This window comes from Momordica charantia (genome assembly GCF_013281855.1).
Source record: "Momordica charantia cultivar OHB3-1 chromosome 2 unlocalized genomic scaffold, Mcharantia_2.0 BLBB01000002.1, whole genome shotgun sequence".
Lineage (NCBI taxonomy): Eukaryota > Viridiplantae > Streptophyta > Magnoliopsida > Cucurbitales > Cucurbitaceae > Momordica > Momordica charantia.
Genome location: NW_028275160.1, coordinates 2,637,239 through 2,657,466, shown reverse-complemented (window position 1 = coordinate 2,657,466; position 20,228 = coordinate 2,637,239). Strand labels below are relative to the sequence as shown.

Below are 20,228 nucleotides of genomic sequence, written 5' to 3'. Positions count from 1 at the left end.
AAAAACCTAAAAAATATATTTGTTTAGGTTTGAAAAATGGGTAATGGATCCATGTCACCAGTTTTTCCAACTCAACTAACTTAATATATGCTTTCTACGTGTTAGAATTGAAAAAACATCACCAATTTTTAAAGAATTATCAGTAATCTATTTCACATTCATTTTACTTTAACAAACATTTATTAGGTTGAAATAAGATTTGGATCCGTGCTCCGACGTCGACGAACACCTGTACGTACGAGAGATATGCATGGTTCCGTTGAGACTAGCAAATAGTATGATTGTGTAGAACACAACTCATGCCCCGAGCTTCTGTTCTTGTTTATAAAAATAGTCTTCTTAAGTTGGGTCGGGCTTGGTCTGTAGGTAGTCTAGTCTTGGTCCGGTAGTCTAGGACGACAATTGACCAATTGATACTTCCTCGACCTTGGTTTAAGTGAACTTGAATTAGTACGATAATTTTAGCTATAACACATCACATATACATTTTTTCTCAATAACGTTAATATAAATATTTTTCTAATTAACAAAGCGAATATATTTCAGTGTTAATTGACATATATATCAAATTAAGAGGTTTTGAGTCCAAAACCTCGCTGTTGTATTAAAAAAATATTTTTTTAATCAAATTTCTTTTAATCCTAAAAGCAAACGTTTATTCACTCAACAAAATCTACTTTAAAACATATTATTTTCCTCCAAATGAGTCGATATTATAATAAATGAGTTTATACTAAAACCTTACAATAATATACGTGGGGCACCACGTTAACAATTTTCATTTGTAAATTTTCACTTTTTTTTATTTTTTATTTTTACTCTTAGAACTTGATTAAAAAAACTTAGTACGCATAAACCAGAAAACTTAAAAATTTAAATGGCCAAAAATATTTATGTAATCTTATGTAAAATGCCTAAAAAAATATAAAAATATTGTACACAAAATTTTACGTCATCTATCCTTAAATGATTGATATTTTTTTCTTTTAAACAAAAAAAACTTTAAATGATTGAAAAAACAAAAAGCAGAAATAATTATAAGTTCAAGTTGCATTTTTCATTGAAAAGACCATTAAAATCATTTATTGAATATGATATTGCTTTTTTCTTTTTTTCCTTTTGGTTGGAAGAAAAATTTATGTATTTTTCAATTCTATTAATTCGGTTAATTTTGCACATCATAACCATTTGGGACCGTATTCAAGTAAAATCTGGCACTTATAGTACTGTTGTTATTGTTTTTTTCCTCCGGTATATGTAGGGTGGGGTTCAAACTCAATTGAAGATATATGTCAATTATTGCGAGTCTAGGTTGTTCGATTCTCTGCTCTTATCATTATTAAACTTAAAAGAAAAAGAAAAATAAAAACTCTACGTTATAGAGCTTACTGGCACATATTTGAGCCGGGCCCTCCCCATGTTGTAGCCAAAAAAAAGAAAAATAGCTCATTTATTCCTCCATTGTCTTTTTATATATGTGTGGGGTTATATTGCTATCATTAGACAACGAGGAAATATCAAATTTGTAAGGAGTTTTCTGATGATATGATATTTAGCACAGAAAAATCATCCTGTGATAAAATATTTTGTAAAAATAACCTAAAGTACAGATTCGTAATCAATGAGGATATAAGTATATTAGTGAATTATTTCGTATTAAATATATCACAAATATATTTTTATGAATCACATAAAAATTACTATATCAATAATATACTAATTTGTATTATATTATATTTATATAATTAAGTTAGTGATATATTTCATACAAAAATAGTATGTAATACACTTTTATATTAGGTGTAACACTAACATACTTTATTAAGGATGGAAAAAATGTATATGATGATTCACCATATTTCTATCTTTCATATTTATAAATTATTATTAGTCACTCCCAAATATAGGAAAAAAAATTAGTAGATGGTTGAAAATATAACAATCAAAACGATCAATAATTGTGTAGGCATGAAAAAAAACAGTCGCGTGGATATATCCAATATAAAATATGCTAGTATTGATACTAAATATGTTACGCATATTTATATATTTAGAAGAAAGCATATCAATCACATTAAACATCCTTATTTTTATGTATGAGAAATTTTAAATATGTCAAATAATTTTAGTACTCATAATATTTTTCCAATTTTGAATATTTGTGGTCGAATGATTGTGTTCCTTTAATGCTATTTTAGCTTGTTGATCCTATGGAATAATTAATAAGTTTTTTATTTGGTTATTTTCAATTAACAAAAAGTCCAATTAAAAAGTCAAGATATGGAGTCAAATGATGTAGCTTTTCCCCTCCTCCATTTCTCTATTTTGAAACGAAAATGATGTACCTTTTAAGACCAAATAACACTATCTTAGTAAAGGTTCGATTATTTTATTAGGTACACGAAATTTTATTTAATAATTATTTTATAGTGTTTCATTTAAGGATTAGCCCTTTTGAATTTTTTTTTAAAATGAATATATTTATGCAAAGTCACAATAAAACATATTGCATGTATGATTTAAAAAAAAAAAAAAAACCTGTGCGACTCATATTAGTAAATAAGTTGGAATAACTAATAGTGTTTTTTAATTGTTAAAATTACTCCCTCAATTATTGGTTTCTATGAAAATTTTATTACTTAACAAATACATGAAAAAAGTATCTAGATAATGTTAATACCATAAAAATATTACAATAAACGAAAATAAAATTTTTGACTTTAAGCTGACAACATCGAATAAGTCATATATATATCCAATTATGAGGTTAAGAATTTGAATGGACACCTCAACATATTAAAAAAAAATATTGCTTTTAACTTTAGGATCGGTTCATCTTGGTTTCTAAATTTCCAACATTAAACATTTTAAATTTCTGACAAGGACGAAAATTTGATTGGACTTTTTGAAATTTATTTTATTATATTGATATTTCTGTTCATGCATATCGTATAAAACCGAGAATGATGCCGGTCCGACGATTTTGTTTTAACCTCAAAATTTAAAACGGAAACGCAATCCATAGTGCGCTACGAGGAACGATTTATCGCGCGATATTGGAAACTACAAGGAGATTTTGAATTGTCGCTTGTGAGAGGACAGGAGCGTAACTAAGCAAGCTGGCAAGCAAACGCACGAGATCCAAGCGTGGGGCCTACTTCACGTGCAATCATACTTCTTCCATTGCGTGCAACGCAATCTCGCCACGCGTCCTCTATACACCAATTCTTCACTGTCATCTTCTTTTAATATGTTTTTCTAAATATAAATTCCTTTTATCGCTTTATTTATTATTTCCATTTGCGTTTAAAAAGAAGATAAAACAATAAAAATATATCCTATTGAAAATCTCGACTCTGTTAACTTTCTTCTTTATCCATCCAAGTCTCGAGTCGCGACAAAAACTGACTGCACCTATTTTATTCATCCCAAAAATGCCCTCCCCAGCCTGTTCCTAGTTCCTTGATCGAGCCAATAGTTAGGCTTCATCTTCTCCACACACGTGGCGGTCATCGGCGCCGTTGACAGAGGTGTCGGTTGATACCGACGAACCGTCCTCCACGGCTATTATGGGTGCGGATGCATTGAATCCACGCTCCAGAAATGCGAGCGTTTTGAGTGGATAATTGAATTATCCGACGTGTCATTTCCATGAAAATCGCAGGGTGTTTTCGGTAAATTCATACTTACAACTGCATAGTGAATAAAGCCTTATCCATTTCATCAGTATGTAACCCCTTCCCCATCCCAAAGCTTTATAAAAAGAGCTTAACAAAATCAACCCTAAATCAACAAAATTCTCCTCAGATTAGAGAAACCTGCGAAAATCCAATCGATCGAACGATCTTTTTCGCTATTAAAAAATTTCTTTAAAATAGCCAAACGTACGACGTTGCTCTATAACATACATAATCTTGATTGATCTCCATGGCGACCGGAAAAAGCTGTTACGGCCGCTCCAACTATCGGTTCCTCCCCGGCGGCCACCTCCACCACTCGTTCGCTTCCGACTCGTCGTTTGAACTCAGCGAATCTGACATCTACAACTCGGCGAGTTCGAAATCGCCGGAGATGCGGAGATCCGTGGCTCCGGGAGCGCGAATCTCGAAGAAACCGTCGCCGAAACGATCGGTGGAGTCGGGGGATTGGGGAGGCGCGCGCGGTGGTGGTGCTTCGTCGTTGCCGGTGAATATTCCGGATTGGTCGAAGATTCTGAAGGAGGAGTACAGAGAGAAAAGTAGGTGGGAATACGATGAGGATTCGGAGGGAGATGGGGATAGTGAGGATGGAATGAGAGTGCCGCCGCACGAGTTTTTGGCGAGGACGAGGATGGCATCTTTTTCGGTGCACGAAGGAATCGGGAGGACGTTGAAAGGGAGAGATCTGAGTAGGGTGAGAAATGCAATATGGGAAAAAACTGGGTTCCAGGACTGAGAACAAATTTTATTTTTAAAAAAGAAAACGACGACACGCGCATCAGAACTGACGACATGTAGTCTTAGGACGTAAATATTCTTCTGTACTGGGAACTGGGAAGGGTTCCGCTTCCGCCTCCGGATCGTCTTCTAATTCATGTTTTTTTTTTTTTTCGGATTTTTGGGGTTTTTGATTTAATTTTTCACGGTGGCCATATTGACGTTACTGGTGAGTAGCCCTCTGCGAACTTATGTTCCATTTTTATGGTTGTAGCATATAAATTATGTTATTATATGCAAATAAATATTTATCTTTTTCTTTATTTTTTTTTATTTTCGACATAAGTATTAATTCCTCTTCTTCTCTGTTTCTCTGGACGTAACGTAATCGAGTAGGTCATAGAGGAGGGTGTGATACTTTATGCCAAGAAAAATGGAAATACGTGGGTCCTTCGGTAAATGATTGATTTGCTTTGGACTTTTTTTTTTTATTTCTTTTTATGTTATTTTATGACATATTGGTGGGGAAGATTTAGGTAGCTAGCCTCGAATATTTTTTTTAGGTCGAGTCGAGTTTAGCATATTTTTTATTTAAATAATTTTTTTGATAATTTTTTACAAGTAATTATATTTATATTTCAACAGACTAAATTATAAGAATCTCAATCACTCAATCACTCAATAATAATAATAATAATAATAATAACTTTTTTAATAATCATTTATAGAGTGTCCATATATAGTTTTAAAATAACCTAATTTTTATTAACATGAACTTAGTTCAACTATGATTAAAAAATCATTAATTTAAATCTCTCATCCCAATTATTATACTCAACAAAAAGAAACTTAATTTGTGGAAATGTTATAATGTTTTTATCAAATATGTAGATTTTTTAAATAGTATTTTTAGTTATTTCTAATCACTTTAATTATACTTAAGAGATTCTAAATTAATGATTTTTTTAATGTCCCTAGAAAAAGTAATTCTATTTAAAAAAATATTTTTTTTCATATCATTCTAAACACACATGATTATATGTTTAGTTGCTAAACTTTGATGCAGCTTTATCTACTTAACCCCCATGCACTAAAAAAAACCAACATGCCCCCACAACTTTAAATTTCATGTCTGTAATCCATTGAAGTTTACTCCATTTCAAACTTGCATTTCCATTTTGAACCTTTCATGCAAGAGGCATAATTACTACATAGATTTATTGGGCAAAATTTTTTTTTGAAAATTTATAGACTTGTTAACGGCGTATTTACAACCTTAAAATTTCATAAAACTCTTTGAAAAAATCAAGTATAAAGGTTAAATAGACATAGCTGAAAAGTTAAAGGTCAATATTTCAGTGCTAACTAGCATCTAGGTCTACTAAGCTTCTCGAGTTTGAAGATTCAAACTCTTATTCTTCCAATTTACTAAAAAATTCAAAAAAGTTAAAAAGAAGGATCTAGACTCTAATTTAATTAGAAAAAGAAAGGAAAGAAAAATTTAAATCCAACTTGGAGTGGCCATATTTATAAATAATAATTTACAAAAACAGTCTCCAATTTCTGGGCCCAAAACGAAAACGGGTAATATGGTCATAAAATAATTAACATTGGCCAGAAAGCAACTGGTGGGTAAATTTGGACCATGAGGCGCTATTTTATTGTATTGGTGGGGCCACCGAGTGGGACCAAAGTTTTATCCAATTCCGGTGGTATGGTGCACCTGAAATGTTATTGGCACACGTAGTATTTGTTCGTGAAGGATTCACTTGACTATATATATATTTTTCATTTTTCGACCTCCAAACCAATGCAAGTCAGATTTAATATTTGTCTTTAGTAAAAGATTTTAAATGCACCAAATAATATAAATAATTATAATGTTTGAATTACATTTATGCCTTTTTTCTTTTTCAATCAATTTTCCCTCATCTTTTAACGTGTCTATTTTAACATTAGTTATTAAATTTTATTTGATTGTCCTCTACAATTAAAATATTAAAAAATCTTAACTTATGTGACTTCAATACATGCCCACATCATCGTATCGATTATGAAGTACATTTGATGTCGTATCAAATCCCTACGCAAACACATGGTTTAGAGTACATTCATGATCAACAACCAAGAAAGGTGGAAGAGAATCCAATCGGACTAAGTCTAGGGCCAAGCACACTGGATGAAGGTACATCTTTGTAGCGTAAGAGGCAACATCAGATTGTTAGTCGGCCCAAGTCCTCAGTGCGTGTGTCTTTCTCCCTCCCTCCATTTAAAAGAAACAAATATATATATATATATATATATTTAGAAAAATTCAAGTGCTCCATACTCTATCGCACCTATCCAAGTTATAACTTAGTTTATCAAAATGCCCTTAGTAGAGCACCATATTTATGTGCATAGATTTAACTAGAGCTTGAAGGTAAAGACATACGTGGAACTTGCATGATACACCTACATGATACTTGTCCAAAAGTCGATATCATCAATATCAATACTCATGTTGCCGTACTTTATTCACCCGTTAAAAAATTAATGTGAAGGTTATGCTGGGAAATAAAATGGTCATATTTAAAAAGTTAATGACTAAAATTTACAATTAGGATGAAAATGGAATGAAACTAGTTTTAACCATTGGCAAGGAAGTACATTGTTACCACCATTAAATTTGATTTTCTGAATTTCCTACTTAATTAAATGGGTTGAAAAGGTGAGGATTTTGGAAAATTGGTGAGACATTGATCTCCATTTTTGCTACTCCCCAAAGTCTCAAACACTCTAGTTAGGGCTACTTTTCTCGTTTATCCAATTTCTTTCTCTCTTATTTTATATTCTTTTTCATCCTCTAAAATAGCAATATTTACGTTTTTCAAAAGAGGACATGGTTAAAGTGTAAAAAACATCAATTAGTTGATATTCTTTAGCCTTAAATTCATAGTAGTGTAAAGTATGGCTTTATAAAACTAATAACTAAGATGAATTATTGGATTGTGAACCTAACACCCAAAAGAAAGAAAGTTGATTATTGGAAGAGCTACAAAGATTTGAACAAAAATGAAAAAGAGAATTAAGAGGAAAGCAATCTTGAGAAGATTGGATAGAGGAGAGGTGTGTTGAAACCCAAGTAGAATAAATATAATTGGTACATGAGAAAACCCCAAAACTGAAAGGCCAAAGCTTTATCTTCTGTGGGATGGAGAAACTGCCTAAACAAAAAATGGCCCTTTCCCCCACCTAAAGGCCATCAATCACAACAAGGATTATATTTCAATAAACAATATGGTGAATTATATTTCAATTATCTGTCACATTCTTTCAATAATTCCCTTCTAATATATAGCTAACATTCAAGTGGACCTCATGAATACTAAAACCATAATAATTTCCCTTCCATTGAATTTTACCATTCAAGTCAAAAATCATTTCACACTTGTAAATATTCATAATTCAATCTGATTGTATGTGTCTCTATTTGAACCTCTCGCCATCGTTTTGGATTAAAAAGAACTTCATATGTAACCACTTTTTTCATATCTTCCCAAAGAATCGTTTAACTGAAAACTTATTATATTTACCTGAGCTTATTATTTAACTATATCAAATGTTTCAGTAAAAATCTAATTGCTCTTGGAAATTGTGAAGAAACAGAAACAACATACAAATAGAGGTAAGTACTCCCTGTTCTTGTCGGTCTCAATTCAAAGTATTACGATTAGGAGGAGTGAACTTAGATATTTATAGGTGTTTGGTGGTGGAAATGAAACACCTATAAATCTACACTCAATCACTCTACAAATCTACACGAATATTACAGATAATTTAATAAACGTAATAATGAAGAGTTTAGCGGTTGTGCCAACGATTGACTGTTAGCTTCAAACTGACCGAACTCGTTCATTGGACTCTGATGTTGAGCCATTGGTTGGCTTGGATATGTCTAAGGTATTCAACTTGACACGTTAGCAACACTTACTTTGACATGTGGAATCTCGTGATTCATCCTCCAACATCAAATTTACTACTTTATAGTTTATACCTTAACTCTGTTTAATTTATTTTTAAAAAGAAATAACTGTTTATCTTTTCTATAATTTAAGTAATTAATTGCATTTTATTTTGACCGATGAGGGTTAAATCGGAGTAGCTCTAGCCTCTGGGGTTTGAAGGCGTGGGCCTGTCACATATTGGCCCAAATAGCTTTCTTTTGGGCTGAAAATATTCCCTTTCGCTCTTTCGCATCAACAGGCCCAATGAATTATTTGCTGCCATCCCTCAACTACAGAAATCATCAGAAATTGCTAACGTTAAATGGGTAGTATATCTGACAGTCGTGTTTCGCTTAGTCTTTCATTTGATTTGATATTAATTTATTTTCTAAACTGTTGAATAGATCCCTAAACTTTGAAACACAAAAAGTATCTATTTGATTTTTGGTGGATTTTTGAATTTTAAATATGTCAAATATGTTCTTGAACTTCCAATTTTATATCTAATAGGTACATAACATGTTTCATATTTTAAAAATTAAATGAATTTATTAAACATAAAATTGAATTGAATTGGTTTTATGTAATAGATTTAAAACTTTCAATTTTGTATTTAGCAAATTTGTGATTTTTTAGAAAATGTCAACTAACTAAAAGCACTAGTCAAACACAAAATCGAACATTTATAAAATTATTAACTTAAATAAAGACCTATTAAAAGTTTTAAAAAGCCATATTTGTAAACCGCTCCAAATTTAAAAAATATTTCAACCATTGGCTTCTTGTCTCCCACCCAAATTTCTCTTTTAATATTTTGCACTTTTTTAAAGAAAAAAAAGTACACCTCAATATCTCCACTTGAGTAAATGCTCTTCAATTTCATAAAATAGGAAATTTCCCAGTCAAATTTGTTCTAATTATTTAATTATATATGACTGACAATGTAATAGTTAAATAATATATTTTGATGATGCATGATTATTATATTGTATAAAAGTATGTCACATAGTTTTAAGTTCTTACCATAGATTAATGTATGGAACCTTAGTCCAGTACTACAGGGACCCGAAAGCCAGGTAATAAAAAAGCTCATGTTGTGGACATCTCTTATCCGTCATGAGTGATTTTTGAAAGTAGGCCGCTAGAGCTAGATGGAGCACAAGAAGGAGACGACGTGGTGGTTGAATCGATTAGAGCAAACAAAGGTAAAAAAGTCGTAAGTTTTATGGTAAGATCTAATGAAATAGCTAGAGATTTTGAATGTTATATATTTGAATCAAGATTATAATCTCCTCACCAAAGAATGCTATTCAGTGTCGCTACCTTTGCTGTCGCGCTTTTCCGATTGGGGTTGTGGATTGTCAAATACAAGATCAAGAAAAGAGACCGCAAATTTTTGGAGCCTTTTCAGGGGGGAGCCGGAGCTTGATATAGAATTTCAATGCACTTTTTAGCACACTCCTACCTTTATGGCTAAACTCTCTATTGACGCGCTTGGATAAAATGATACTTATTTTCTTGATACCCGAGAAGGATTCGTCTATTGATGGGATCATGGAAGACTATTGACGAATCTAAGAGTTCTCTTTTGTCTCCATTAGCATGATTTTAAGAGTTTTTATAAGGATTTGGACATGATACACCCTCTTCCATACAAATGAAAATGTTGTCTTCATTTATATACCATGAAATTTCTCTTATCTAGTTAATGTGAAACTTTGACGGTATTAAAAAAACAAAACAAAAAAATTATTTTTGAAGAAAAAATACACTCACAAAGAACTATCTCAATAACTTGATGCGAACATGAATGCAACTCAACCATTGATGTATTAATTTTAAATCCAAAGCTTTACGACTGTAATGTTATATTTTGAAAAAAGAAAAAAGGAAAAGAAAGCTAGGATCCCAATATTAATTTCTTTTAACTATAATAATTGAGACTTTAATTGAGTAAATACAAAACAATATTAAAAGAAAAGAGGGTGGAGTTTGACCTAAAATGAAGTATATCTATCAATTAAGCTATGATTTAAAAGTTGAATAATATGCGTGAGTTTCCTTTTTGTTTGTCCCTCTTTTGGTCACAAGTTATTACCTTTGTCTCCACTCCTTTCATTTCTATCCTTTTTGACAATCCACATGTGAAATGGTTGCACCCAATTTAATCCATCTTTAAATATTCCAATGCTTACATACCCAACACCATATATTATTTCCCAAAGGCATCCAATGTGAATGCATTACAATTCTAGATATCTTATATATAACTTTTCTTGTTTTTTATTTTTATTATTTACCAAATTCCATTCAATGCTTTGGATGACAATAAATGAGGGAAACCTCATTTCCATAACTTATATTATTCATACAAATTAACTCCACAGTGTCATTTTCGTCAATTCAGTTGGTCAACAATTTCATTAATTTTGAAATAAAGTTTTGTTTTGCTTCGCATTTATTTAAAGTTATTTCCATAATTACCCCCTATTGAATGATTATTTTTTAAACAAGTGGTCGGAATATTGTGGGTAATTTGGTAATAGAGTGTTGGAGGTCCAAGATTATTTCGAGTCTTTGACCAATGTATGATCGTGATTGTTGTCATTTTGACTTATTATGATAAGTGTAATATTTGATGGTCTCATTATTAATTTTCCCACTCTATTTCTTTGTTTTGGTTATTGGGTCACCAACCCCAAATGATGGCTCCTCCAAAACCACTGCTTCAAAATTGAATCTTTTTATTTTTAATTGCATTTTCTAATTTAAAATACCACAAAAGAAAAAAAAAACTCAATAAAATTTATTTCTTTCTAAGTAGCAACATTATTGGTTTCATCCAATAAGTCTCATTTAAATTGTTTTAGGTAAAAACATAAATATAGTTATCTAATATCAATTAAAGAAAGCTTAATAAAATGATTATGTGTGTCTTCAACTTCACTCGTTGGTGTAATATGAGGTGAGATTGAAGATTGATTATTCATCCATTATTCATGGCTTAGAGATATGATGTAGTATATATATATATATATATATATATATATATATATATGAGGTAGTGGGGGAGGTATCAACATAACATCATATAAAATGTAAATTAATTCTTTTATAATTTTAAAGTAATAATGTAGTTCCTTAATTCAAAAATTAACAAATATTTAATAGATGTCGATAGATTTAATTTTAGATGATAAAATCTTTCCTATACCCTCAACTATAAGACCCCTTGCGAATCTGATATAGAGTGGAAACTACTCCAGACTTAAATAATTTTTCAACCATACTATATCCTAACCTCATCAAAATAAGAGTATGTCATATCCGACGAGACGACAAGATATCCTTTCAAAGACTCAGAGAAATCGCTCATTGCCCATTAGCTGTGTCGCGAACTCGTTGCCCTCACACTATCCAACCATTCTACGAAGCTTGCAAGCAGACATCCACCACGCAAAAGCGTCTGGACGACGTGACAAACATGGTCCCATTGTCCTGCTTAGTCTCTCACCATCTATGAAGCTTGCATTTACATATCTATTATCAAAGCATCTAGAATATACGACAAACATGGATCATGGGTAATGAACCTCCAACCATACACAATTATATAAGGAGAGCCCACCCTCCAATGGAAGACTAAATTCACACCCGAGTTACTTTTCATTTGCTCTTACTTTTTTCTAATTTGATCACCGAAGTGCCATAAAGCTAACATTTCACTGATGACCATCTAACTCTATAGTTTCATTTTATTTTTTTTTCCAAAACCATGTTTATAAGTAATATTTCTCGATAGTGAATTTCTAGCTTCTAAAATAACATCGTCTTATTTATAAATCTTTGGTGCACATGAGATAAACAAATTAAAAGGTCCCTAGGATCCTTGCATTTAATACATTTTGTTGGAAATATTAAAAAGAACGTTTAAAAATCATTAATTATAGAGCCTTAATTATAATAAACAAGATAATTAGTCAAGCATTGATTAGTATTTAGTTGATTAAAATGAATATTAATTTTATCTCAGAAAAGATCAAATCCCCAATCCCATGCAGGTGAAGCTTCAGTTGACTCAGAGCAACAATAAATTCCCAATCGCAACTTTCTCTAAAATGAAATTCCAATTACCAATTACTCACAAATTTACTTCAGTCTCTCTCTGGCCCATGACATCCTTCAACTCTCCGGCCACCACTGCGGCGGTCCTTTTCCTTCTTCCTTCTTCCGGCCACCGTCAGTAGAGACGAGTAGGAAATTGAGCGGCTGAAATCGGCGGCGAAATGTACAAGAACCAGCTCCAAGAGTTGGCCCAGAGGAGTTGCTTCAATCTTCCTTCTTATTCCTCTGTTAGGGAAGGCCCTGACCATGCTCCGAGGTTCAAGGCCTCCGTTAACTTTAACGGCGAGATCTTCGAAAGCCCTAACCATTGCGCCACTCTCCGTCAGGCTGAACACTCCGCGGCCGAGGTTGCTCTCAATTCCCTCGCTAATCGCGGCCCTTCGCACTCGCTCGCCGCTCGGATCCTGGTGCGTATTCTCGCCATTCATCTTTACAATTCAATTCCCGCCGCTATTGTTGCTACTGTTTGCTTGATTTCGCTCTCGTTGTCGTCTTCATCATTTTTCCTCAATGATCAATCGCTATTGCGTACTTGAATCTAGATGCGTCGTAGAACTTCGCATTACTTTGATTTTTTCCTCTTGAGTTCCCTTTCTCGTTTCCCTAGACAATCTTTAAACCTGTGATCGCTGTCCAAAATCTGATTGGAATTTCGCTATTGTGCGCTGCATAAGTTGATAGTCTTCAATCCTGTAGTATCGAGTTCACAGTATGCGGCGGTGATCGCCTGAACGTTTCGGCTTGCGACCTCTATCGGCCGGAATGGAGTCGGCGATGAAGATAATTTGTTCTGGTCTGGGAGCGAAATTACATTAGTACCCTTACCATCTTTCCTTTTATTATACCTTTCCTTTAATGGCTCAGCAGATTCCCAACGCAGTTGCTTTTTTCTGACGAAGCCGACGACCGTAGCCTTAAATTCGATGAACAGAGGATATTTTAGGAAACTTTCTGACGGAAGCCCTTAAGATCGCTGGATAACTGGGTTTGTTTTGTCGTTATCGATATCACTGCTGGACCAGTTGCGTACGGGTTTCTTTAGGGGGATGGTTGGTGATATTAAATTTGCTTGATGCAGGGTACTCAGTTGCCGAAATTTTAGTTTTGCAGCTTAAATTACTGAAAATTAGAGTGGAAGTAAATGAAGAAGTTAATTCTTAACTTGTCCAAGTGGCTATTTTGTTCTTCTTTTGGCAAGAACATGGCTCGAGCTTGTCAAACAGTATACAAACTGAGGGCTGTCGAAGTATATCTATGATACCGATTCTGCAGAGAGTAGTTTTGTCTTGCTCTCTTGCTGTATATCTTTGCTTCCAAAATGTACTTTCATACATGTAATATAGGCAAATTGTTGGTCTTTTTTCTGAACGCTAGATCAGAATTTTTGGTTTAGTGACTAAACAACATCATAATGGTCAGGATGAGACAGGGGTTTACAAGAACCTCTTGCAGGAAATTGCCCAAAGAGTCGGGGCTCCATTGCCGCAGTACACAACAGTCCGGTCGGGACTTGGCCATCTGCCTGTTTTTACTGGGTCGATAGAATTGGCTGGAATCACCTTCACTGGGGAACCTGCCAAGAACAAAAAGCAGGCAGAGAAGAATGCAGCCTTGGCAGCTTGGTCATCTTTAAAACAATGTGAGTTTATTTTTCTAATTTTTGTTTCTGAAAAATATAAGTCCATAATGTATTTGAAAGAAGACGTTGACATCGGGTGCTCATTAGTATATCTTAACTGTCCTTAAGCACGTGGATAACGTAGTAACCCTGTTTTCTCTATCCAGTGGCAAAAGAAGCGGCGAGTTCATCAGAAGCTGAAAGCAGTGATGACCCGGAGCAAGTTGTGATAGCTCGGGCATTATTGAATTATCGTTTAATGGAGAAGATGTTCAGGACTAACCCGAATGCTCCAATGCCATTCCCAAAAAAGCTTTCATTTCAAAGTCCAAGGGCAGCTAGTCCACAACCTCCCCCTGCAACCACATCGAAAATTCTTCCTTTCATTTGCAAAAAGCCGGTTCCTCGAAGCAGACTACCACCAACAGAAAACAACAGCCCTGCGCTACCATCACAGCCTCCTACAGCATGTGGGAGTCATCCTCAGAAGTTCCCTGCACCAGGAGCAGTTCCTTATGTTCCAATTCGACATTATAGGATGCCCTGTCGGGGAATCGTACCACCTGTGACTATAAGGACTGCTGTGCCTGTTTACTCTGCACCGCCATTCCCACAACCACCCAAGGTACCCTCACAGATGCGAGCTGCCCCACCCATTCGAATGGCCCCACCGGTTTTGATTAGGCAAGCTATTCCAGTTTTTGCAACTCCTCCACCATTTACGAGAAAAGAACTCCCTGCTCTTCACAAAGGAGATTCACTCACTGTCCTTAAAGAAGATCCTCCAACCATTGCAACAGAGGATTCTGCTGATACCCTGAAAGCATCAGATCATTCAGCTACTTCCGCTTCCGCCCCAGTCTCACTCGCAGCATCTTCTAATCAAGCACAGGAAACTCAGAACACAAATGCAATCAATTTGGACGAGACCGAAACAGTTCAGAATCTGAAACAACTCAAAATTCAATAGACTGTCAAGTTCATTGGATATACTATATACTGTGACAATCTCAAATCATCTTATGTTATTAGACTAATGCTTTTATTTTAGTCTCCTTTTTTATGTCTCGACAGTTTTGCCTTTGCCATATATGACCAATAGTTAGCTCCGAGGTAAACGAGTGAGCAAAATTTCCTTGCAATCGGCTCTACAACGGCAGTAATGCTAAGTGTGAAGTCCTGCATCTTTTGCCATTTACCAAAAGATTTTTGAGTCATCAATTCACAAGATCTCAATCCCCTTGGTATTGCAGGTTTACAAAACTGAGGCACGGATTAGAATTGTTGAAAATGATAAGTGGATTGGGCTCCATATCTTCCAGGTAAATTATTTTCAATTTTATATTGTTTCTTCATCTCTTCTCCATCTTTAGATTCTTCTATTGGGTGTGTAGAAGACGCAGAACAAAGGGTCTTTAATTCCTTAAACACAAAATATTAATTATTAGAAAATACAAAATCATGGAATCAACCAGGAAATACAATGAAACAGATTAATGGATGATTGGACTGTCAGAAAATAAGGTCAAGATTTGCATATTCTTTAGACGTATTCTGTCGTAATGATCGATAATATGACGAAGAAGAAGTCAAAAAAATGGTCGAAAGTTGTCTTGAAGAAGAGAGCGAGTGGTGTGACAGGAATTAGGCATATGGATTTTCATTTTCCATCCCAGAAGAGAAAAACACAATTATTTCACCCTCCAAATCATAATTGTAAATATTCAAATCCTTGAATATTGACCTCGTTTTAGTGGGCTATGATCATGTTTTACCAGTTTTTGTTTTTTTATGTTTTCTTCTCAATTTATTCTTTTATTTGCGTTTTGATTGGATATCATTGTATCACTTTTTCTCTGTAGCTCTCATTTTTTTTTCTTCCCAACTAATTGTAGGAGAAGAGGACTGAGAATAAAATAAAGGAGGCAGCAGAACACTGTGATAGTAATATAGGAGTAGATTTTCAAACATGAAAATGTGAGAAATATATTTTTAAGGGTAGAAAGATGACAAATAGAAGATATATGAAATTTTGGGATTTTAACTAAATTGATAGGGTCTTTATGTAAAAAAATAATTGTTAAAACAGAGTCATAAATCAGACTTTATATTATATTGTAAGGTATAGAAAATAATTAAGCAGAGGAGAAAACCAATAGGCCCCAAATTGATAGATTTTGTTTCGGTTTGCTTTTTCTCTCTCTTTTTCTTTTTAGTTTTGTTTAATTATTAAATAAATTGTCTAACTATGTTATGAGCGAAAGTTCAAATCTTCCTACCGTAATAAAGATATATTAAATAACTTAACCATTCAATCAATAATTCATTAAGTTTAATGACGCAAGCATTTTTCCCTGGACTTTTGAAATTTGTTTTTGTGATATACTTCATAAACCTGACATTAACTCCAAAAACTTTAAACTATCAACTTAATCATTCATATAATTTGTCATTAAAATCAGTATTAAAAAGCAAAACAATAAAGCGAATAGTAATAAATAGCCTAACTGTGACCCACACGATGGGAATATAGAGCCAATACATGAATCAAGAAAATGGGATTTCAAATTTCAAGTGTCATATCAAATTCGGTGGAAAAAAATTTGACACGAAATACCCTTTTTGTACTATTGTTGAAGACATGCCGATTGCAATTGCCATGCCTTACCAATAAGATAAAATTTTCAAACAGCCATTTTTTTTTCCTTTTACCAACGTGTTTAAAATGCAGAGCAATGGGAGATTTTTTAGTGGCCGGCTGCGGCTAATATCCTTTGGATTCTTTTAAAAGAAATTCTACTTTTTTCCAAACTTAACAGTAAAACTGTAAAAGATTGCTGCTTTGAATTATATTAACTAAATGGAAAAATCTGCTGAGGTTGCCACTGCCAGAGTGTTAATCAGGTGAGGCAACATCCAAAATGGTTGTTCGGTCTTTGTTTTTTTCTCTATTTTCGTCTCTAAATCATTTTCAATTAAAGGAAAATAGATAAATAAAGGGACGGGAGTATGAATTCCTTGCAGATAAAGTCTTTTTTTCCCCTACCATAATAGGTAGCTTTTTAATTGCATTGAAAGAATAATTTCAATTTGTTGTGTGTTAATATAAAAGAAGATAAGTAAGTTTCACAATACATTGTTCTATATTAAACACTTATTTCAAAAGTCATTCAAAGCTCATACTTAGGAATGTAATTAGGATAGAAAAAACATGTTTTGACTTCCTCGTTAAAAACATTGCTCCCAAAAGTTATCTCACACTGATTCCTTGTTTGAGTATTGAAAAATATCCATCACGTCTCAACTTAACAAGGAAGAAAAGAGAAAGGGGTCGGAGAAAAAGAGAAAGAACGTGGTGTTAAAATTGAGGGGAAAAGGTAAAGGGCAAGAATATGTAGGATGGAGAGCTAAATGAGAATGGGTTTGTTTAATTTGGTTGAGCAATACCCCTAACCACCAATGACCTAACTCTCCCATCTCTATCCATTTGCATTTGGGTATTGATTTTTACCTTTTATGGTGAAAACAATAGAGCCTAAAAAAGACCCATATGAATATGATACCAATTGGCAATTTCTTTATAGAGCCATAGAAGGAAAAAAAAAGGGAAGAAAAAAGATGATCAAGTGTGGCAAAGAAGCAAAGTTAGAGGAGTGGGGCCAGGTCTCCACTTGAAGGACACCAACTCCTCAAAGCAATGCCACGGCACCACCCCTCCACAGTCCATTCTATTGTATTACGCAACCAATTTAATTTGTTTGTGCAGACATATTGGGCCCACCTCTCCCCCAATTGGGCCCCCATCGGCCCACTCCCACTATTATTCCTTTCCTATGACAAAAGCAATGCCTTCTCTCCCAAAAGGAGATGGAACCCCTCCACCATCTCTCTCTCTCCTCTTATATTATATATATTATATGTTTTTTTTTTTCTCTTTTCATTATTGAAACAGAAAAAAAGCATACAAAAGATAAAAAAAGATGAAGGGAGGAATATAGGAGGAGGAGGGGGACAAAGTGGAGGAATGTTAATCCCATCACCTAAAGTTTTGTAAAGGAAAAATATACCCCATTTGACTTTCTTCTTTTCCATCATCTCCCCCTTCATTCCCCTAATCCATTTTGCCCAAATCCAACAAAATTGACGACAAAGAAACTAAGAATAAGATTTCTCAAAATTATTCTCACTAATAAAATTTTTTACAACATGAACATAGCTCAACGCTAATTGACATGTATTTCTTCAAGGTGTTGTACTAAAGAAAAAAAAATTTTTTGTGCATGATATGGTAAAGTGAGCTCTCGAACATTAATATCGTAGTAGTTTGAACTTTAAGGGATAATCCATTACAACCACATGACAAGGATTAAAAAAAGGAAAAAAAAAAAAAAAGATTATGATGACTAAAATACACACAATGATTGTAGCAAAAAGATTAATCCCAACCTGAAGCGTAAAATCAATAAATAATTAATACACAAATCCGACTTCTCCCATGTTGCTTGTAATGCAATGCAGCCCCCCTTGGAATTGGATGCATGCTTTCCTTTTTTTCCTCACTGTTCAAAAATACACACTCACATAATTGCTTTTTTTTTTTTTTTCCTTTCCATCTTGGAGAAAAAGTCAAAATTCTCTCTCTTTTTTGTCCTCAAGCTTGGTTTTACTCCATTAATATAATTCCTAATGTTGATGACCACTTTTAATCTAAAGTCACACATCTCCTTTTCCCTAAAGATTTCTAAAATACTCCATTTGTTAGTATAAAACTCTGTGACCCCTAACTTTTTTGTGCTACACACTCCTTGATTGGCTTTAAATAAATTATTTATTTTTATAAAAAAAAAAAAAAGAAACAACGAGTCAAATAAATATACTTATTAGTGCTTTTAATCTCTCTTTGTTTGCCCTGTTGTCCCCCTCTTTTAAAATTTTAGATATACCAGCAATTCAAATATGGGTTTTCTTTTAATTGTTACTTTATGCTATATTTGGAAGATTAATTAGGAAGTAAATGAGATGAAATTTGAAAGGAGGAGAATGGGATTAAAGAAATGGGAAATGTAAAAGAGAGGTGGTTAATTCTTAATTGGGAGAAGTGGGGAGCACGTGAGGTTACTTTTTGCGCGTGCCAAAAGGGGGGGTGAAAAAAATATGGCAACCCATTAAGTTTTTATTCATGTCACTTCTTCCTATTAATTTATTCCCATATAAAAGAAATAAAGAAATAAATGAAGATTTGAGATTGTGGACCATTTTCGCCTTTTATTTTTATGATTTAAAAAAAAAATATAAGGAATGTTGGTCTGGAATTATGAAACCGCCTTCAAACTGCACATATTTTCGTCTTTATTGTGTTTGGGATTTGTCCTTGATGTCCCCAAGATTCTCCATTTTGCCACTCCCACCCCTGCCTTTTACTTTTACAACTTACTACCCCTAAGATTTAAGAATATTCTTATTCTTCTTTTCAAAATTTTTCTTTTTAATTTCGGGATTTTGCAGATAAAGTTTGGAGATTTAAAACCGAAAGAAAAAAAAAATAAAATAAAGTGGACTCCAAGTCTAAGGTGGTGTTGTCACATTTTGACACATCCAATGAGGTAGTAGCTTCAACTTAGGTTTCTAGAAGTTGTTCTTTTTTTCCATTGTTTTTTATTATTTCTTTTACCCTTAGTTTGGGAATAATTTTAGAATTAGTGATTTTAGTAAGAGGAATGTAATGATAAGTGATTTTTTATATAACTATCCTATTTTTTGGTTACATAATTTTTCAAGTGATTTTGAATTATAAATATTTGAAGTTTATAAAAGTTTTAGACAAAAAAAAAAAGTTATAAATAGAAATTTGTGAGAGACAAAAATTTTAGAACTTGTTTGGGGAGTAAAAATGTCACACCACGAGGACGATAATGATACGTCCACGTTGGAGTGACCTTTTCGACAGGTCCACCTCGAACCTTCAGAGGTGGAGCACTTAGCCAAATCACCTTGAGTATTGTTTCTCAAATGTTCGATCTGCTCGGGTTCGATTTGTCGAATCTAACGAGCTCGATCTAATGTTCGACAAGAGTAATCGTCGGT

At 33.5% G+C, this 20,228-nt stretch overlaps 2 protein-coding genes across 2 annotated transcripts; both read left to right on the top strand.

The window, feature by feature from the left end:
- The first annotated feature begins 3,749 nt into the window (after positions 1–3,749).
- LOC111011233 (protein S40-4) lies at positions 3,750–4,738 on the top strand. The gene has a single exon (XM_022284931.2). It carries the CDS (start codon positions 3,928–3,930, stop codon positions 4,432–4,434), a length of 507 nt encoding a protein of 168 aa, XP_022140623.1. The 5' UTR covers positions 3,750–3,927; the 3' UTR covers positions 4,435–4,738.
- A 7,693-nt stretch (positions 4,739–12,431) lies between these two features.
- Positions 12,432–15,194, top strand: DRB2 (dsRNA-binding protein 2). Its single transcript, XM_022285106.2, has 3 exons — positions 12,432–12,933; positions 13,946–14,165; positions 14,312–15,194. The coding sequence occupies exons 1-3, from the start codon at positions 12,688–12,690 to the stop codon at positions 15,112–15,114; spliced, it is 1,269 nt and encodes a 422-aa protein (XP_022140798.1). The 5' UTR covers positions 12,432–12,687; the 3' UTR covers positions 15,115–15,194.
- Positions 15,195–20,228: the final 5,034 nt, after the last annotated feature.